General features: G+C 36.9%; 1 protein-coding gene across 1 annotated transcript in view; it reads right to left on the reverse strand.

Annotated features, from left to right (window-relative positions):
• SRBD1 (S1 RNA binding domain 1) overlaps positions 1–23,035 on the reverse strand; it is a 151,243-nt gene that overhangs the window by 68,817 nt on the left and 59,391 nt on the right. Inside the window, exon 16 of the mRNA XM_034427656.3 lies at positions 3,291–3,373. Coding sequence (XP_034283547.2) covers positions 3,291–3,373 — 83 coding nt within the window. The remainder of the gene's footprint in view (positions 1–3,290; positions 3,374–23,035) is intronic.

A 23,035-nucleotide genomic window follows, 5' to 3' on the forward strand; every position in this document is an offset into this window, starting at 1 on the left:
TGCTTTCTCTATGGCCTTGTGCCTCCTCTGTTCATCCCTGGACATAGGTGGTTCATGGGAAGTACTCGATTTAGATTTCTTCACTTGTGAGCCAGAGGAGACATCCCCCAAGGGGTCTCGCTGATGGTGGTGGTGTTTTCCCTTCTTGCTCTTATTAGCCTTAGAAATCTCAGCCATAATGATTATAGTACAAAATGGTCGCTGGGACAAGATGAATGATTCACAACCTTGACACCAAAATGGCGGCTAATCAGTCCAAGGTTCTAAAATGGCAGCTTGTATCTCTACTCAATAGGCCCCACTATCACCACGTACTCACTGCGCCCGATTGATGGAAAGGACAGGGCAATAAGGCCAAAGTGCTAGCCAGCCGGTCGTAGCACCTGAAATAGAGCAGAGGCCGCCCACGCGCCAATTGAACAGGCGCTATCCCAAAGCGCCGCGCTTCGCTCCTCAGCGCCCACGCTATCGCCGCTATCCCTTTTAGCCTCGCTCCGCTGTCCAGAGGCTCACGTGAAAGGGATTTACAATCCAAGTGCTAGCCAGCCGGCAAGGCACTGGAATAGCGTGGAATCCTGTCACACGCTCAATTTAGCCGCCGGCGTTCGATCTAAATATGCCTCCTCTCAGCTGTAGGGCGGAATGGCCGACGCGGCGGAGCGAACTCGTGCGCGCGGCGGGTGGATCGCCAGCCGGCAATCCACCTAGCGAGGCAACAGCGGAGCTAGGCAGCTACAACGCTGAAAGAAAGAGCAGCCTCGCTTCTTTAAAACGTCCTTCTAGCGTCTTTTCTCTTTCTTAGTTTTTTTTTTTTTTTTTTTTTGAAACTGCAGAAGTCTCCCTAAACACGACCGGTCCTGACTCGACCGAGTCGAAAAACTGTCAGTCAGCAGGCAGGAGGGGGGACTTCCGACCTTCAAGATAACCCGGTCCAATAAGCAACTCTGCCAAGTCACCACCCATCCTGACTGCCGTGCCCGACTGGAGGAGAATAAAATCTGTCACTACCTCCATTTCTTCCCCATCTATTTGCCAGGAATTGAGAGGGTTGGATGCCATGATTTTAGTTTTTTTAATGTTGAGTTTCAAGCCAAATTTTGCACTCTCCTTCTTCACTTGCATCAAGAGGCTCTTTAGTTCTTTTTCACTTTCTGCCATTAGTATCATCTAATGGTGGTATCATCTGCATAGCTGAGGTTTTTAACTAATATTAATCATTAAATTAAAAGATAGATACTTTAAACTTTAAAAGTTAATTAATTTAAACTTTTTCATCAAATATTTGCTTATATCATATGATGTGTATTAAAATGCATATATGTGTATTTGCAAGCCTCACACAACAGTAAATTCTAAGAGTCTATGCAGCAATAAATAACAGAAAATTGCCTTAAAATATGGCAATTGGTACTGATATGCTTGGTAAGGCATAGCAATAAATTATATGACTCCCACCTTAATGATGTCCAAGAAATCTCCATTCCCGTACACCCTGGGTTAGGGTGGGCATTGAGCCCCTTATCAGATTTCATATGTTTCAAAAATTGATCTTTCTAGTTTTTTTTTAAATTATCTTTTAATGCCTATCACCTTCCTTTATGCCTTATCCTATTCAAGGTTTAAAGATTCATGGATTCTTCAGAAAAAATATGCAATTTTACTTTTTTTAAAAACATTTTTTCATTTCAATATTCTATCAACTACATTGTATTTTCATATATTTTTATTTATGCATTTATTTACTTAAAACATTTATATCGCCATCCATCTTATAACCAATTCTCAGTGGCTTTATATCATGTATACCAGGGGTGAAACGCTCCCGGTTCGGACTGGATCGCTCGATCCAGTAGTGATGAAGGCGGGTGGTTCGGAGAAACAGTAGCAAAAATCCCTGCCCTTCCCATTGCCCAGCTGACCCGCGCTATCATCAGAAGCTTTTTTTTTATTTTTAAAAGCATTTTTTCTACAACCTCTTTGGCCGAAAAAATGCTTTTAAAAGTAAAAAAAAGCCTCTGATGATCGCATGGCTCAGCTGGGATCATCAGAGGCTTTTAAAAGCATTTTTTCTACAACCTCTTCAGCCGAAGAGGTTATAAAAAAAATGTTTTTAAAGGGGAAAAAAGCCTCTGCTGATCAGGCAAGTCAGTCGTCAGAGGCTTTAAAAAAAAGGCCTCTGTAGATCAGGCAAGTCAGCAGGGATCGTCAGAGGCTTTAAAAGCATTTTTTTTACAACCTCTTCAGCTGAAGAGGTTGTAGAAAAAAAGGTTTTAAAACTAAAAAAAAAAAAAAAAGTTGGCCACGCCCACTCAGTCATATTACCCACTACCACCAAGCCATGCCCACAGAACCGGTAGTAACAAATTTTACATTTCACCACTGATATATACCTATGGCACATATAATTTTCAACATCCAATTCCAAAAATTACTGGATATCTATCTATCTATCTATCTATCTATCTATCTATCTATCTATCTATCTATCTTTTATGTACACTGAGAGCATATGCACCAAGAGAAATTCCTTATGTGTCCGATCACACTTGGTCAATAAAAAATTCTATTATATTCTATTGTATTCTATTGTATTCTATCTATCTATCTATCTATCTATCTATCTATCTATCTATCTATCTATCATTTACTTACCTACATCTATCTATCCATCCCTCCATGCATCCATCCATCATCTAATCTGTTTGTGTGTGTGTACACACAGTTCAGCCATGCAGTCAGTCAGATATCTATATATATCTATATCTTTTAGATATAAAATCTAAAAACTTCCCATTTAATTAATGAAATTTAATTAATGAATTAATTTGCCATTTAATTAATGAAAATAACGTAAAGTATAGTCAGTACTTCCACAAGTATTAGATGAAAAAAACTGTAAAAAAGCCGAATATTAGATGAAACTGTAAAAAAGCCAAATATTAGATGAAAAAAACTGTAAAAAAGGGCAGAGGCCAATTGTCTGAACTGTGAATCTTACAGCATTTTCCAAAATGACATTAAAAATTCAAAATGACCATTGCACCTATGTAAATGAGAGGAAGATTTGCAGATCAAGTTAGAAGCCTGATTTTATGTTTTTAATAGGCAATAAATCTAGCTGCAATACTAAACCTTCATATTTAATCCTAGAAAAAATACGTATTACTATTCCATGAAACTTTTAAAACGGACATATAACTAGCTGACAATTACCAAGTAATGTTTCATATCATATTGGACTAAAGACTAGTCCAACAGTCTTTAGACTAAAATACTTTATATTGCCTTACCTGGTACATTCCAACTCCAATATGTTTGGGCTCAATTTTCACTAGCTCAGCTAAGGGATCTTGTACACGTCTTGCAATGGAAACTGGGGGGAGAAAACAGAGCAAGACATGGTATTATGTGGAATGCAAGACAAATAAAATTACTGTACTTTTCATTAGGTTTACTTAGTGGAATGAATTTTCATTCTGTTTTTTAACTGCACAGAAAATAAAGCTGTAGTGTAAGTTAAAATTAAGTCTCAAATGAGAAAATACATATTGTGGTGAACGCGAGCAGCATGTTTTCATTAATTTAACTTGAAAAAAATCTTGCCAAGCATGTACAGTGAAAAATAGAGTGATTGTAAGAATGCAAACAACACATTAAGAGGACCACATGCCACAGTAATCAAGTATTAACATTAATTAGTTTAGACAAATTATATAAACAGCTGGAATTTTTGTGTTTTCTCATTGCCTCTATTTCCATATATTTTCTCTCACTCCCTGTTTCCTCAACTCAAAACAGCTTACAAAATTCCAACATAAATGCCACAAAGGCAGAGGCCAGACTTTTATGTAAAGTAATCTTTACATAAAAACAGCCTGAAAAATCTGTGCTATATGGCCATACAACATAACAGTAGATCATTAGCAATTCAAAAAAATATATATGTTTCAGTCAGCTGATGGGAGTTGATGGGAGAATTGATGGGAGTCAGGTATAGTTATTGAATGAATGAATGAATGAATGAATGAATGAATGAATGAATGAATGAATTAATTAATTAATTAATTAATTCTAAGAAACTAACTCCTTTCATATTCAATGTTAATTACAAATTTGACTTTCAGGTTGAATTATGGAAATACTACAAACATATCCAGGTTTCTTAATATTAGTGCATCAAATCTTTGATTCTGAAATATCTGAAGAATACTAGATTGAGAAAGGATGCCCCCGTTATTCATTTTAAGCAACACAAAGTATACAATAATTATGCTTTTGAAAGATTGCTTTTTTTTTAGCTTATATTGTTTAAGTGTGTTCTCATTTGCATTATAGCAAATAAATATAACCATAGGTCAGGGATCCCCAAACCCCGGGTCATGGCCCACTACCAGGCCATGGCCTATTCAGAACCGGGCCGTGTGAGTGGTGGGTCGATGTACACATGCATCCACAAGCCATCTCGCCGCCTGCACAAGTTGAGCTTGTGCACTGGCCTGCCACTCGCATGGCCCAGTTCCCCTCCCCGCCCCCGGGCTGTCAAGCTGCAAAGGTTGTGGACTGGTTCCCTATGTGACAAGGATGTCCTGAGTAGGTTTTCTTTTCTTTTTGTGACTGGCAATCACTTGGGGATTCAGGAAGATATTAGTTGTTTTTACATTAGTTAGGCAAGAGGTTACAGTTTGCACTCACTCTTTTTCTCAGAGCGTGAAGAAAGTAGAAGAGGAACAGGGTGGAAAACCTGAGAGTGGTGATCAGAGAAACAAAGTGACAAGGAGGGGAAAGAACAGAAACATAGTGACAAGAGACTGGAAAGAAAGAGAGAGAGAGGAGTGGAGAGCAAGGTGACAATAAGATATAGTAGGGTAGAAACAAGAGGTGTAGAAATTTGTAAAGAAGAGTTGAACACAATGATACATGTAAAGACCTTGCGAGAAGGGGCAACAAGGGAGCCAGTTATTCAATCCATCTCCCAGGGTTGTTATTGTGGAGAAACTAGGAAGAGGAAGGAATATGTTAACTGTCTTGAGTTACTTATAAAGTACTAAAGGTGGGGGAAAATCTAATAAATAAATAATTGCATAGACAAATGTAGCCTTAGAATAAGATACAATTAGTTCATCTGGTCATGTTTCCTGTCTGGTCTGACATCCATCTTCCAAGTCTCCTTTCCTGTAATTGCAACTAGGGGAGGGGAAGAGTTGGAAACTAAGTGGCCTGGTAGACCTGGCCTTGGATGCCTGTTGTTCTAACTTGTGTTGGAGGGATAGTGGTGTTTGGGGATTGTGACTATTCCACCACATACTTGGTAATAATTTCCAAATAGCTTCTCTTTGTGTGCCTATCCCAGGAAGTTGTTTGTTTTACTAAAGGACTGCAATAGTCCTTTAGAGGATGAAACAGAACTGATACTTAGGGCTTCTGTGGAGAAAGACAAGGAATGAATGTGAACAAATACTGGTAAGCACTCATGTTCAGGCCTGCACCGTGAGCAATAAGAACAGCAAAAGTTTGCAATTTTCCACACACTGTCTGGCATCAGTAATTAGGGTAGCCTGTTTGTTGTTGGGGAGGGGCAGGTAGGATGATCTGGCAACAGGCCAATGTGAGATGTCCGCTAAGTATCCTACTGATAAAATTTGTCACATTCACTTTGATCTGGGCTGTACTTGGATGCATCTTGATAAGCTTATCAAAACAATGTTTGGAGAGGTCATTTGGAAATCATTTTAACTTACAGAGTCTGAGATAGCATATCACAGTTACTCCAGGACCATATAGGAATCCTTGAATAGTACTTTCTGACAAAGAAAATTCAGCGGCTAGCTTGAATTACTAGGGCCAGCCAAGAGTCTGAGTACTATAAAACCAAAATCATGTTCTATACTCATAGTATGGAGCATCTACATCAAAGTTTCATACCAGATAGAGCAATTAGATTCCACAATTCCAAAGAGACTCAGAATGAGTAGATTGAAAAAAAAAATTATCAAGTTGTATTTATAAGATGCTCTCTATTTAACAACACCAAGAAATTTTGGCCTATATGCATATGCTGGTATCAACGCTTGAATTCTGGATCTCCTTCTCCCTTTTTGATTCTACTTGTTTACATCTACTTGTTTCCTGACCTTGAAGGTTTATGCTATCCATCACTTGTTTACAAAACAATTTTCTATGGTGTGAGAATCACACATTCCTGCCCAGTATCACCCCTTACAATCTACAACCATAATCAAAGGTTTCTAGTTCAGTGTTAACAATTCCCAGCAACCAAAAGAAAGAAGCAGGAAAGAAGAAAAAAATATTCTAATAATGTCAGTTTCCAAGTTCCTAATTATAAACTATAAAACAGTTTTTAAAAAATGACAAGATTGGCACACTAGGAGTGAGTTTGTTTACATTTGGTTGCCCATCATTCAAACCTAACTACCAAAACCACACAAATGATGTGTGAAGGAGGAAAGGCGAAAGAAGAGAGAGAGAAAATGAGTATGCTAGTTGTCTCATATTCCTGTTCTCATCACCCAGCTATGGACTAATATATGTTACACAGAGTCCCTTTGTGAGAGAAATGGGTGGTTTTAAAAGTTTGATAAATAAATATGACATCCACCTCCACAAATATCCTCATTCTATGCCTCAGAAATCTCAGAAATGGGGCGATGGGAGAGATGGTGGTGGAAAATAAAGAATCAGGGAAAAGTTACATGCTGCCATTCTATTATGTTGATAACATAAATTTACAGTACCTGAAGAATACCTACTATTATTGATTTATTGCTTAGAGTGGTTCATAGGTGCTTTATCAGATACAATATAGGACATAATACTCAGTTGTTTATCTGAAATATTTCAAATGCCAGAACATAAGCCGCATATTCAGATACAACTAATACGTGCCATGACCTATCTCTTATTCCAAAGGTCTGCATATTCTTCCTTTGTAAAAGAAAAAAGTTATATACTAAATTTAAAGTTCATGGCTCGGTCACACACAAGGTTTCACGTCCTTTAATACAAGTTTTAACATACATGAACAATGGCAGATTCCAGCCTGACTTAGAAACAACTATGCTAGTGACATCTGATCTGTCGGCTTCTATAACAGAGAACTCGTGAATTCAAAGACTTCACATATGCATTTCTTGTCAAAATCACAAAAGCTTAATCTGTGCAAGTACTATAGCCTACAAAAGAAATGCTTTCCTATAATAAACTCTCTTATAATTACCAATTGGAACTCTGATGGTATGGATCAAGGACAATTTTTAAAAGATAGGATTGTTTTACTAAGAAGAAATGAGAGGAAAAGAATGATGGGTGAAATTAACAATAAGATGAAGAGATGAATAACATATACAATAGAAGAAAAAGCAGAATTGCAAAATGAATTTACTTGAGCATACAAAATGAAGTATTTACTGTCTAAAGCAATCTTCTTCAATGTAGCATCCCTCAGGTAGATTAGATTTTAAATCCCATGATAAATTGAAGCTCAGCGTATCTGGAAAACACCAGGTTGGGAGGAGTGATCTAAATAATTCCATGACTCTGCTCAGAAGAATATGCAGAAAGAAACCGAAAAGGAATAAAACAGTACAAAGAATCAGAACACAAAGCATAATTTTAATAGGCAAGATGAGTATACAAAGTTGGAATTCTATATCAAGTAGGGTTGTGCAAACCACAACTCTTAATCTTCACAGTGCTGAATTAGCCATGGTTCTCAAAGGTACAACTTAAAATCCTTTGCTGATCTTCTGAGCACATGTACATGCAAGCTCAAACAACATAAGTAAGCCCTCAAACAAGGCACACCAAACTATAAGGCAGTGTTTCTCAACTTTGTAGCTTGAAGATGGGTGGACTTCAACTCCGTTGCTGGCTGGGGGATTCTGGGAATTGAAGTCCACCCATCTTCAAGCTACCAAGGTTGAGAAACACTGCTATAAGGTAATAATATGAATGCTTTGGTGCATTGAATGGCTTATGACTCATCCTCAAAATTACGACTATTGCATCACTTCCATGTTCACATAGTTGTGATTCTAGCACTTGGCAACTGGCCCACATTTGCGTTGATTTTGTGGTCACATGATTTTCCAGCTGGCTTGCAACATGCAAAGTCAGTGGGGAGTTGCAATGTCTCACTTAACAACTGCGGCTATTTGCTCAACAACTGTAGCAAAGTAACAACTTAACCACTGCACTGCTTAACAACAAATTTTTCAGTCCTAATTGTGGTTGTCAGTTGAGTCCTAATTGTGGCTTGCCAGTCAAGTGCAAAGCTGAAGAAAGTGGATGATGAAAAAAATAAAGACTAAATCATGATTTGGTGGGAGTACCTGGATAATGTATCATGTACTGTATATATTTATATACTTAGTGTGGTTGCTAAGAGTTGGAAACAATATTTTAACAACTAATATCATTAATATCATATCATACTAGGAGACATATAAATCAGGGGTGAAATGTTCCTGGTTCGGACCGGATCGCCCGATCTAATAGCGATGGAGGCGGGTGGTTCGGAGAACCGGTAGCAAAAATCCCTGCCCCCCCCCCCCATTGCCCAGCTGAGCCGCGCAATTATCAGAGGCTTTTTTTTAATTTTTAAAAGCATTTTTTCTACAACCTCTTTGGCCAAAAAAATGCTTTTAAAAGTAAAAAAAAAAAGGCCTCTGATGATCGCCCGGCTCAGCTGGGATCATCAGAGGCTTTAAAAAAAAAAGAAAAGAAAGCCGCTGCCGATCAGGCAAGTCAGCTGGGATCGTCAGAGGCTTTAGAAGCATTTTTTTTACAACCTCTTCAGTCGAAGAGGTTGTAGAAAAAATGGTTTTAAAAGTAAAAAAAAAAAAAAACTTGGCCATGCCCACTCAGTCATATTACCCCCACACATACCAAGCCATGCCCACAGAACTGGTAGTAACAAATTTTACATTTCACCCCTGATATAAATTGCTCATTACTATTTCTTAAGTAATAAGATCCTTATGCTTCTGGAATTTACAACAAAGATCCTTCCTTTTGGAGAACATAACACTATTTGTCACTGTAAACATACAAATAAATTAATAAAGTGTACAATAAATATTAAAAGTTTTAAAATGCGTAAGTACATAAATAAAATGGGATGAAATGAAACTTCATGATAGTCACACACAGATACTTTTCATTTTTTATAATACTCTGGAATATATTTTCAAATACTTTATTTTTCTTGCTACAGGATACAAATAAGAATGAAGTATGTATGTATCAGGATTTCTGATGTTCTTTTAAATCCAGGTCAAATATTTAGGATTATTCATATTTTTTTTAAAAAAATACTATTGTTCAGATAAGATGTTTTAGACTAACATAGAATAAAAAAACTAATGAGATAAAAACAAAAAGAATAATGAGAGCTCAAAGAAGATTTTATCCACTATTTTTAAAAAAACACAAACCAAGACCGATGCAGTTCCTTGACTGTTATGCAAGGTTAATTCAGTTTATTTAGGAAACATCACCTGAAGACCTTTCCTATCAAATTGAGACAAAATCTTTTAGGTCATCAATTAGGAATAGGGCACAACTGCAGCATCTGGTATGACAACAACATATTGTCCTGTCAGGCAGGAACTCTGTCTACATCTTCTTAGCTGGAAGAAAGTGGAGGAATCAAGTAGCAAAGCTAATTTCATGCACACACTTTTCACCTTGGCATCTCTGGCATATGATGCAGATTTTCAGCAAGGATCCTCTCTTATCACCTGGTATGCTTGGGGCACCTTTCAAATAAGCAATTCAATATCAGCGTGGTGGTCTCAGACCACTTCCTGCTGCAAATCTGATATGACAAAGCCACAATCTAGCATAATGCTTTTGCCAATAAACAGTAAAGTGCAATGACACTGCTGTAGGAAATAGGAAGGGGTGGGCAGGGCCAGAAGCTCTTTTATGTAAAAAGCAAAAAAACCCAAAACCCTAAACTAAACCCAAACCAAGCCAAACAATATTGGCTGTTTTTGTCTATTATGACTGCTACCAAATTAACTTAGATTCTTCTTTCCCAAAGTGCTACTTAACCAGAACAATATAGATTAACATTTTAACTTTTTTAAAAAACAATAACAGTAACGGATCCTACAAAATACCTTACAATCAAGAATACGAAAACCATCACCACAACTGCAAATGTTCCCATAGCTCAAATGGCATTAATTAATAACTCTAAATTTCTGACTGCCAACTTTTAATTATTAATGGAGGAATTGCTCTCACCACCTTGCTTTGTCAGTATTCCCCCTTCCTTCCTTTCCATTATACATTCGATCAGATGGTTTAGCTGCTGGCAAGGCTTTGTCACTGTTAATCTCATTACCTAGTTTGCAGTATGTTTTCAGACAGTTATGATGCTGCTGATGGTAAAGAGAAAAAATAAATAAATATCACCAATATTGCATATCCGATGTGCATGTGGTATATACATGGTTTCTCAATGCATTTTTAGACTTCGACATCTTCAGCACTCCCTGGCATCCTGTTGTGAGACAGAGTCACTTACCTGAACTGTTCAGTGGCAGCTGTTTGCATCGGTCTTAGCAGTTCCTCTAGCCCAGAGGTCTTCAAACTTGGCAGCTTTAAGACTTGTGGACTTCAACTCCCAGCTATGCTGGCTGGAGAATTCTGGGAGTTAAAGTCCACAAGTCTTAAAGCCGCCAAGTTTGAAGACTTCTGCTCTAGCCTACCATTTGAGATGTCTTGAAGTGCCCAAAGCAGAAACTTTCATTATTCATTTGTGCTATACATTATTTTAAAATGGACTTTTCTGACATTTCTGACATTTTTGGGGTGAGGAGGGGAAATCATACCAATTTTATTTTCTATTTCAAGAGTTTTCTAGTAATTAGGAAAATTGGGCAACAGGTACAGTACATCCAGTGTATTTTGCCCAGGAAGAATTTTAACTACATCAATGTAGGTGCTGGAGATTTAAATTAGAGATGACTGCTTGTTAGGATTCTTTCAGTTGTCGTGGACTAGAATTCTGCACATCTGGACGGCACTGGGGAACCGGGGGGGGGGGAGTGCTGGCTTAAAGTTACCCATTTATTTGGCCATCTATACACATTTCCATTCAAAAGAGTTTTCAATAAATATAATATTTATTAATATTTTATAAAAATAAAAATAATAAATCAAAACAATGTAAAACATGTTCGTTAAAAATGTTGGCAGAGACAAAGACCAAAGGGACACATTCATCCAATAGTCAAAAAGATGACTGAAAGAGGCAATTGTAGGTCCCTCATTTATTTCAAGGAAGAGCAGATTCCCAACTATGGGTGCTACAAAAATAAAGGGTTCCTGCAAATTACTGTGGTTTTTTTCCTCTAATGTAACCAGATATATGTTAACAGCAAAGCTGTTATTTCATTAAAATGCTCAGGGCCAGCATGAAAATCTAGCCAAGTGATACCAAATAGCACACAAACACAAACCCAAAAAAAAAAAGGGGGGGGGGAACAAAACTGATTCTCTCATACATGAGACATTAAAAAAACTAAATATACGTCATTTTAAGAGGCAAAAAAAGAGATAGACAACACCCACCCACCCCAAATAATATATGTAACACTGACGTAATTTAAAGAGTAACTGCAAATATCTAGGTGGGGAAAGAATGAAGAACATTTTTACTATAATAGCATGGATTTTATTTACCTTCAAATGCTAAGAAATTAAACACATAAATAAATATTAAAAGGTATTTTCAATCATATTAATGAGAGCTTAATAAAAAATCAGGAATAGATTTCTCACAAATGAATCTAACTGGCAGGAGAAACAGGAAAAATATCCCTATTATATTTTATAATAAGAATAGCATTATAAGGAATATAATTATCTCTTTAAAAAACATTTTCTTAGATCATTTTAGTCTGTGCTTCCTGTCTCATTTTACGTTTTAGCCATTTTTTATGTTTTTTTCTAATATTGTACGCTGCTCAGAATTCAGGAAGCTGAGGCACCAGTAAATTCAAACAAAGAATAAGGTTCCCTTTTGAATTCTTGGGGTAATTAAGACACCCACAGCAAGGAGTTTCCATAGGGAGAATCAGTGTCATTTTTCTCCCCTCTATTAATCCTTCAGGACAGATAAAATGTTTGCAATCAGGTATCTTCCTGATTTGTGTTTTTTCATAAACCAAATGCTCTAAACATAGTTACTCTATTTTCCAAGCAACATCAAAATGGCTTCAACAGGAACCCAACAAGAACTATGTATTTTAAATATTATGAGCTTTCCAGATGCTAGCAGAATGGGCATAATTTTACAAATGAACATATAAACGAATATATGTCAACCACAAGCTATTAGATATAATTAGTTCAACCTCAATCTTTCCCTAAAGAAGAATATTCTGTATTTTTTTTAAGCCTGAATTTTTATGCTGAATGTACAGAATGTATGTTCACTGCCTGTAGATTGTATTTCCTTGATTTTAAAAACCTAGCTTGATATTTTAAAAAGGTGCCATTAAAAGAATTTTCAAATAATTCTATATATACAAAGAACGGATAGAAAAAAGAATAGTTATCTACATCATATAAGCTGCCCAACATCTTCAGAGCTGATTCTTCAAATCTACTGATTAGATTTGTTATGTTATGAAGGAAAGTGACTTCTGACTGATTATATAAATAAATTATTAAATATATTCATTGGCAGGCTAAAGGTTTCAGGCACCTTGGAAGCAATGACAAACAATGGACTCACATCCTTTTGGTTATTGATATCAATATAAGATGGGTTCTCATTGATAATTTCTTTTAATGTTTATGTGACATGTATTCTTAAAGGGGAGGTTTAATTTTGCTATTTATAGCAAGACAAAACAGGTACTTGCCTTCTTCCATGTAAAATATGCCCCTATCTTTTTAGGCTCTCCCCAGTCCTCCTGGGTAAACCTCTCTTCCATGTAATTCCTTAAACTTGTGCTTATATGATATAAACGTTGTAATGTATTTATAGCCACCTTAAAGGACAACACCCCAAACTGCATACAACACTAGAGTGTCTCGCAGTTTGATTTTATCTCTCTCTCTTTTTTTTTCATGAATGAATAGTTGCCATTCATTCCCATAGATAAAATAAACTTATGTTTGAGAGAGAGAAAATAGGCAAGGCTGTGGGAATTCTGTGAAAAGAAAGAAATATATAGCTTTCCAAATGGGATCTGAGAGCTGATATGATATGGACCAGAATGATGTGGCTTACATCACAGCTTCTCCTCTTATTTGTCAATTTTTAGGGAAATTTTTGCTAGCACACAATGATAAATACTCACTATTTATTTTTCAAACATCTTGTGAACCAGAATGCTCAATTCCTATAGACCTGAATTTCAACATACTATTATATAGTAGGCTATAATAGTTTTCATCTTAAGAACTTTTTTCTCTGTATGATAGGATTATAGAAACAAATCTGAATTCAAGTGTACCAAATAAGACTTAATTTAATTTAAGCAGCTATAGCTGTTATATAGTCCAAAATTCTACAATAATTGTTAAGTTTCTATTGTGAAAAAGATTAAACATTTGGATGATCTCTGACAGGATAAATTCGATAACATATAATATGACTATGGTTTAAGCAAATAGTCTTTTCTTGATGTGGACTAGAGAAAAAATAACTGAATTAATAAAATACAAACAGCCACAAATAAAAATAGAATACACAAAACTATTATGTAAACTTTGAAACTTTTTTGTACAAATGCAAACCATATGTTTTAAAGCAAAACTCTCTAAAATGTGTATTTTTAATCTTGGTTTAAAAATGAAACATTGACATTAAGCATTCTCAACAGTGATCACAATAGATTTTTAAAGATGAATTATAATGTGGAAAATTTAAATTTAGCAACACCTCTGACTTGTGCCAACTAAAATATTATTTCTCCTTATTGTTTAATTTCAGGAAATAATGGTGAATAACTCCTACTGGAAACATTGGATTTTCAAGTAAATATGTACATGGTTTGGTAATAGTTTTTTTCAGCAGATTCTTTCATAGATAATACTGATCATCTTAATTAACTTTTAGCACATTGCTAATGTACCATTTTCATTTTGATTCCAAAGTAGTTTTTGTACTTAGTTCACAATTAATTAATTATTATGCTTAGGAGTCATTTTTCCTGTCAGTATCCAAGAGTCTGTAAACTTAATGCAAGAATGGAAAACTGTGGTCCTTCAAACGTTGTGAAATGGCAATACCAGCCATATTAATGGGATTGAAGAATGCTGGAGTTATAAATCAATGACATCTGGACATATATATGCCCCATACTGACTCAGAATTATTATGAATATTCTCTGGTAGGGATTGCAGCTGCCGTTATCTTTCACCAATGGACACATTGGCACATGCTGACATGAACTGAAGTTCAACATTTGAAGGCTTGCACATGGCTCACCCCAATTAAACGGAGATAATTCTAATTTTCTAGCATGATATTTTGGCAGAATAAAATGGAATTAGAACAACACATGCATACAATATTGGTGAGTAGTGTGCTGGAGCCAGCTTTCACTAGCTTGCAAGAGCCAATTGTTACTTTTTCTGGAATTTTGTGAGCTGATTGAGGCTAATGTTCAGCCTTGAAACCTAGTGTACCAATCAGCTGTTCTGCAGTTAGCAGCAACAGAGCTGACAGAGCCAAGTCTTAAGCATTTTGCAGCATACTGGTGATATTTGTTGTTCTTGGTAACCATCTAAATATCACAAGCATGAAATACATCCAAAGTTAAGTTCAAGTTAGGTACATTTTGTTAACTCAGGACAAAATTACCAGTAAAATTAATCTGAAAACTGAATACCCTTTTACAAACTTTACAGTGTTTGTGGCAGACTGGGAATAGTAGCATATGCAAATTACTTATCCTATTATCAGGACAGACCATTTAATTTTATTTTGTCAGAGATTCTTGCCTTATTTCTCCCCACCATAAGTGTAAATTATACCCAATATTTTGACTCCCTCTGAGGTTTTCTAATAATTATGCAGAACAGACTCTACTCAACGGGACCATAGGAAAAACTCTCATGAATTCCAAGGAAATGCAAATTTAATCACAACAGACTTTGATTCAAAACTCTATTTTCAGAATGAGAGCTGCCTCATATGATTTGGATTAAGCTTTTGCTTCAGGACACACAATGATTTCCCATTTAATTTGTCTGAAGGGAGCATTCAGTTTAAAATCAACCTCATTCGCTTAGTTATATACAAATGTACCACAACTAATGTTAATACACTGCAATATTCCAATTAGTCTTGATAACCTCCAGTGCTGGCTGAAGGGTATAAACCTCTGTTTTTGAGTCCAAGGAACTTAGATACAGCATGGCAGAAACCAGATGCTTATTTGAATGATACTAGTCTCACTCAAGTAAGAATGTCTTTACACTGCAGCTTATTGAATATATACAATGGCTTGGATCCAGAAAGTTCCTTAAAAAAGCAGGATACATTCTTGTTTGTGCAATGGACGGAGCAACAGAATTCCAACAGTTGCTGCCAAGGTTTAATTAAAGGCACTGCACCACAAGCTATCCTGAAAGCAGAATTTTAGGGCTGCAAGAGTAACAAAGAAGCTGTATTATGCTAACAGAATTTGCTCATTGTTCTTTGGACTCAAGCTGAACTGGCTAGCTTGATTTATGCAATTTATCTACCAGCACAATCTCAAGGATTCTAAATAGTTAATGTGTGATAAGATTTCAGAATACTTACTCTTTCTCCAACCTGGCATTGCAATTCCTATTATAGTCAGCCCACAGAGTTCTGAGTAAGCAGGGTGAGAATTCTGGGAGTCATAATTCTAGCATAGTTGAGGGATGCTAGGTTGGAGTAAATGTACTGTAGTTTCTGTATAGTCCAGCAACAATGGACTAATTATCCAAATCTTCAAAAAAGCAGTGTACTTCAAGGGATATAGGCATTACTATTAGTCTAAGCTTCACAGTACAGGTAGTCCTAGATTTACAACAGTTACAATTTACAACAGTTCATTTAGTGACCGTTTGAAGTTACGACGGCACTGAAAAAGTGACTTATGACCATTTTTCACACTTATGATCGTTGCAACATCCCCATGGTCATGTGATTTACATTCGGAATCTTGACAACTGATTCACATTTATGATGGTTGCAGTGTCCTGGGGTCACATGATCACCTTTTGTGATCCTCTGTCAAGTGAAGTCAAAGGGGAAGCCAGATTCACTTAACAACCGTGTTACTATTTTAACAAGGGCAGTGATTCACTTAACAAATGCAGCAAGAAAAGTCGTAAACTGAGGCAAAATTCACATAACCAATTTGTCACTTAGCAACCTAAATTTTGGGCTCAGTTGTGGTCTTAAGTCGAGGACTACTTGTATATTTCAAGCTTGTAAAGATTTTTCCTGTAAAGCCTATCTGAGCCAACATTTCAGAAAAAGTGGAACATTCTCCTTTGGGCAGAGATACCAAGCTTTCTATCTCTCCCCCAAGTCATCTGAGTGATGCTATGGAGGTTCTGTCTCTGAGCCTGGAAGCTGTGGGGGTCTGGATGGGGCACAACTGGCTGTAGCCTAATCCTGCAACCCTAGGAAACTGAATAGCTCTGGGTTTTGTAGTTCTGGGAACCTGTAATGGTATGTAAGAATGACCTTGGGAGATTTGGGGAAGAGATGCTGCCTAGGGAACAATCAGATGGAAGAGGGGGGAATTCACAGCTGCATAATGGGCAGAGAAAGAAATTCAGAAAGGATCCTCCCTAACCTATCAGGTTGTAAAATGGCAGGAGATTTGTATTTTCAGACTTTCAAGATTGCTAACGTAGATGAGAATTAGCTCATCTGGTCTGTTTCTTGTCCGCTCTACCTTCAAAAGCTGACAGGACCTTCCATCTTTGGGTCTGAATGGGGTTGCATTGCCTCAGACAGAACTGGTGCACAATCTGGAGGTCTTCCTGGTCTTGTGCTCATGCTCAAGGAGCAGCCTTGGCTAGGAGAGCCCTTGCACAGTTATGGGTTATGCATCAATTGTGACTGTTCCCGGATGGGGAGGCTCTGCAATAGTCATTCATGCTCTAGTGATCTCCCAATTGGAATACTGCAATGCACTGAACATGGGGCTATCCTTAAAGGGCATCCAGAAGTTTCATCCAGTGCAGGCAGTTGGGGCGCCTGTCATTTGGCTTATGTGACACACTTCTCTATAAATTGTGTTGGCTATCAATATGCTTCTTGGTACAATTCAAGCTGTTGGTATTTACCTTTAAAGCCCTTTGTGTCTTGGGCTGAATTATTATTAGACATCAATATATTGGAGAGGGTCCAGATATATTTTACTAGAAGAGTACTCAAATCCTCTGCTCTAAATAAAATTCCTTATACCACCAGGCTTAAAATTTTAGGCCTTGATAGCCTCAAACTACACCGTCTACATTCCGACCTAAGCTTAGTTCATAAGATTATTTACCAAAACATCCTACCTGTTAATGAGTACTTTAATTTTAACTGCAATAACACAAGGGCTATCAATAGATTCAAACTCAATGTAATTCGCTCTAATCTTGATTGTAGGAAATATGACTTCTGCAATAGAGTAGTAAATGTCTGGAACATTCTACCTGAACATGTTGTCAATCTCTCTAATCCCCATACCTTTTACCTTAAACTGTCCACCGTGGACCTTTCATGCTTTTTAAGAGGTCCCTAAGGGGGCGTGCATAAGCGCACCAGCGTGCCTACCATCCCTGTCCTACTGTTCCCATTTATATGTACTCATTTTATGTGTTTATGGCCATGTTTTGCTTATTTATTTCCTTTTATTTGTGCCAATTTTTTTTCATGTGTCCATGTCCATGTCTATTCTGTTACTTGTTTCCTTGTACTTGTTGACAAATAAATAAATAGATAAATAAATAAATATTTACAGGACTGGTTGTCTCTACCCACCCTATCCTGTCTCCTACAAATGAGCCTTTTCTGTTGTGCCACCCCACCCCACCCCCCTCTTGGAGTATCATTTGTTTGGAGGAGATCTGATTGGGCCTGACTCTGCTGGCTTTCTGCAAGGCTTTGAAAACGTGGCTCTGTGCTCAACCCCACAACCCCACTGTGTGTAATGGAATTTGTTTCTTAGTTGTGCTGAAATGTGTGATTTCTAATTTTTTTCATCTTTGGCTGCTATGTGTTTTTGCATATTGTTATGGTTTTATTCCTTTTAATATTGTGGGATGCCCAGTCATGAATGAACATATAAACCCAATAAGTAAATAAATAGATTCTCAAAAGTAATGATGAATAAATGATATTTTAAGCTAAGGAACCATTTCCATCAAAATATGATATGAATATTCATTTGGTTTTTCTGTTTCTGTACTAAAATGGCTACATCTACTCTTGTTGTCTTCAAAGAAATTACTAGCTTTGCACTTCTGCTGAAAATGCTTGACAGCACATGACAGCAAGTTATTCAGTTTTTTTTTTTGTCTAATAATATTTTTAAATCCTGGTAATGTATTTCTAATCCTGCATTAATTCACACTGGCGCTCTACAGTTACCTACAAGTTTTATCTACTTATAACAACCCCTCTCCAGTTTGATGTTAAGTCTCTGGCTTTTTCAGTGATAAAGTTTCTAAAACTGACCTTTGCTTTGGAGCAGCCAAAGGGGAGCAATGATCTTTGAAAAAAGCTAAAGAAATTAGCTCAAGTAGACATAAAGGCACTATGTTCCACACATCTAATCATCAAACCATTTTACTTTATCCAAGATAGTCAGAAGAAATTATATTGTCTCCGATCTTTTCCTTCCATTTTGGGGGCATTGTGACAGCTCTGAACAGTATGTCTCTATCTGTAGAAGCACCCAAGGGTATAAGTCCCTGCAGCATGACAGTCTCAAAGTCCCAACAAGCCCCAAATACCTAAAAGGCATTTTCTTGCAATGAAAAGTACAAGTGGTTTGCTGAACTTTTGAGTGTACAATAATCCAATGAATTCTGCCCTGTGGAGAGAAGACAAGCAGATGGGACTTGACAATCCTAAACAAAGCTGTCTTGTGTGACCTTTTGCTCTCCTTTTTTTCCCCTTTCACTCAAAAGCTGCTTTTTAAAGTGCAGCAACTCTCACCCAAATCTCCAGCTATATGATGTTATCATAGAATCTTAGGCCTGGAAGGGAACTTGGAGGTCTTCTAGTCCAATCCCCTGCTCAAAGCAGGAGCCTTATGCCATCCCAGTCAAATGATTGTTCAATCTGTTTTTGAAAACCTCCAGTGATGGAGCACCCACAACCTCAGGAGGCAATCTATTCCATTGATTAATTGTTCTCACCATCAGAAAATTTCTCCTTATTCCTAGGCTGGATTTCTCTTTAACAAACTTCCACCCATTACTTCTTGTCCTTGCCTTCTAGTTTCTTAGAGAATAAGTATAATTTCCTCTTTTTTTTTTGTAACAGCCCCTCAAGTACTGGAAGAAAGTTATCATGGCTCCCCTAATCCTCCTCTTCAATAGGCTACCCTAGGTCCCTCAACTATTCATTGTATGATTTAGCCTCTTTATCATCTTTGTTGCTCTTCTCTGTACACATTCCAGGGCAGAGGTCTTCAAACTTGGCAGCTTTAAGACTTGTGGACTTCAACTCCCAGCATAGCTGGCTGGAGAATTCTGGGAGCTGAAGTCCACAAGTCGTAAAGCTGCCAAGTTTGAAGACCTCTGTTCCAGGGTCTCAACATCTTTTGTGTATCATAGTGACCAGAACCTGACACAGTATTCCAAGTGTGGTCTCACCAGTGTGATGTAAAGTAGTACAATCATTTATTGTCTTGACAGTATCCTTCTGTTGATGCAGAAGGACAGCATCAAAACAACAAGAAATGAAATACGCTCACCTCTGTTGTACTCAAAAAAAAAAAAATTAACATTTCTAATTTCAGATAAACTTCGGATAGCTCTGCCCTACCATTTGATTACTGATACTATGCCAAGTTTTATATAAGAATACATGCATAGCCTTGCTTAGTCACATAAGGCCAAAGATCACCTCAGTCCAATATTTTTCCACCTCATAATGGTTAACTAGATGCCTCTGGGTTGCTCAGAAGCAAAATATGGAAATGTACCATAGTTCCCTTGCAAATGAAATTTGGAGGCAAAGTGTCAATCTCAAAGTTGCATTGAGTTTTCAAGACTAATAGTCTCAGATAAACATGACCTCAATAACATTTACCCAATCTCCTCTTAAAACTATTGATGTTAGTGGCCATCACTATGTCTCATGATAAAGAATTCTACTGATTATGTGCATTATACTTTTCACTGTTCCTCACTTTACTTCTCTCACTTTTCAAATGTTTCTAATTCATAAGGCTTATGTGGTATTTTTGACTTCTTTTTGACAGACATTGCTCTCTAGTTTTAAAACATTGCAACTGAATATGCAGTCAATCCTTATAGCATTGTATACACAAGTGCAGAAAGAGAAAGGGAGAAAGAAATATTGTATTCTATCATTTAAGGTGGCAGAGCAAAACAAAAACAAAATCTTACATGAATGAAAACTTTAAGATGCCTGGTAATTGCAACTCTATATGGTTAGAATGAAATGAACACACCCTACCAGAAGAACTAAAATAAAAGTCTCTCTTAATCAAAATTGCTAATTGTCAAAAAGATTGTTTTTTTAAGGAAACTTGCTAAGAAACATTTGCCTAACGTGCAGGAAATGGCAAACTTTTCCAACACACCTTCCTACTCCTATTTTTCCTACAACAGCCTATGAGGTGGATTGGGCTGAGAGAGAATGGCTGGCCCAAAGTCACACAGCTGGCTTTCATGCCTAAGGTGGGACTTGAACTCACTTTCTCCTACTTTCTAGCCTGGTCCCTTAGCCACTAGACCAAAACTGGCTCTCATCATTTGCAGTGATGCTTTCAGATACTGCTACCTACAGTGACTTTGGACACAAGCAAGGGAAGATTAAGGAGGGACAAGACAAACACTGTCATATATCTGAGGGTTAGTATGAAGAAGATGAACAGTTTCGTTCTGTGATAATTCATAGGCTTCATATAAAATTGGAAGAAAAAAGATTTTGCACAATCTTTAGGAGTCACTCCCTACCAGTATACAACACAGATTAATATGGGACGCAGAGAGCTCCTCTTTACTAGGGTATTTACAAGGGGACTCTGAAGGGGCAACATCAGAAAGAAGAAGCTCACCCTTATCCACCATGAGTGCCCTCCATCTGGGTAGTCTTTATCTGCCCAAAATCTAGGATGGGAAATTCTGGCAGCCCACATATCTGAAAGTGTCCTGGACAAAACAAATTGCATTGCAAAACTCAGTTGAGCAAGAAGCTTGACTAGAAGATGACCCATGTTTTTATCAAACTGTTTCTGTCATATGTTCACATGTTGCTTCCAAATGCACATGCAAAACAGTTAAAAACATAAAATACAAGGATCAGGGAGAACAGTTTTCAAATTTGCATTTAGTAGTAATACACTGTTATTGTTGTTGTTATAATTACCACATCTTAGATATTGCATACTGCATTCATGCATAATTCTTTTAAACAAAACACACATTTTCTTAATAAAAAGCATGCTGGGTAAATTTTGGACACAGTTGCAAGACAACTGGAAGAGTATTACCTATCAGAAAAGAAGGTGCATCAGCAAAGAGACATGGTAAGACAATACACTGTTTTAATACCTGACCTAAACATCTCAGTTCTCATTATTAGCTTTTAAAAATAGTTCATCTTGCAGACATCACAGTTGGGAAGCAAAGGGGGAAAAGTGTACAGTACAATTTCTGTTGTAACTAGTGAAATGGAAATTAAAATGAAAGTATTCCCCTGTGCTTCATTGCACTGACTTATACAAGTTACATAGACAAGCTTTACCAAGGAGTTATTTTTGAGACAGGCTAGCATAAATGTCACTGTCACTAAGAGGAAATGTCCTTTCCTATCCAAGTCTGAAGAAAATTTTGTACTGTGGCTTGTCCATATTATTTTCTCTGATTTAGTGCAATGAAGCACAGAGTTGCTAGCTTGGGGTTTTTTATATTAAAAGAAGCGCACGCAGAAATTTGTGGAAAGGGAGGCATTTGTTATTCTGTGACACAAAATTGAAAACTGTGCTGAAATACTCTTCAAATAGCAAGAATTCTTAAACCAATGCAGAAACTGCCAATCAAAACACACAGGGCAATTTTTCAATAATTTTACTAATTCATAACAGCCATTACCACATTCAGTTTTAAGGCAGCTCATCTCCATGATTTGGCAGCAGTACAACTGCTTCAGGTTATTATGGTGGAAAAATAAAAGAATAATTTTTTAAAAAGTTCTCTCCTCTATTCAGTAGCTAAAACAAATGCACCACTTAATAAGTTGCTGCTGAAATTATGCAAGCAGAGAAGTCACTTCACTATATTTCTATTCTCTATCCTTAGAACCAAACACATACTATGCAGTGCTTGCAAATATATTAGATTTTTCTCAAGAGAAGCAATCATGGAACTTTTAAAATAAAACTTGGGAGCCATTCCAATTTTTCAAACATAGTCATATAAATTTACTAATACTGAAAATGTATTTTTAAGAAGTTGTATATGTTGTACTAGCACACATGTGGATCAGGACAAGAGTTGACCTCAAATTATTATTTTGCACTGCAAAACTTGACTTTTTGGCATTAGTTTTCTCATTTGTCCTGTAAGTATGGAGAATGGATTACAGAGGATGATGGTAATGTGAATGCATTTATGATTCTGCCTTATTACTGTGATATTACAACTAATCATAAACTATACATGAACCTGTGCATATGGCTACAAAAAAGGCTAATGTAATTTAAAGGTAAAGGTTGCCCTCGCACATATGTGCTAGTCATTCCCGACTCTAGGGGGTGGTGCTCATCTCCGTTTTAAAGCCGAAGAGCCAGTGCTGTCCAAAGACGTCTCCGT

Source organism: Pantherophis guttatus, chromosome 1 (assembly GCF_059756535.1).
Source record: "Pantherophis guttatus breed Tessera chromosome 1, ASM5975653v1, whole genome shotgun sequence".
In the NCBI taxonomy this organism is placed as follows: Eukaryota; Metazoa; Chordata; class Lepidosauria; order Squamata; family Colubridae; genus Pantherophis; species Pantherophis guttatus.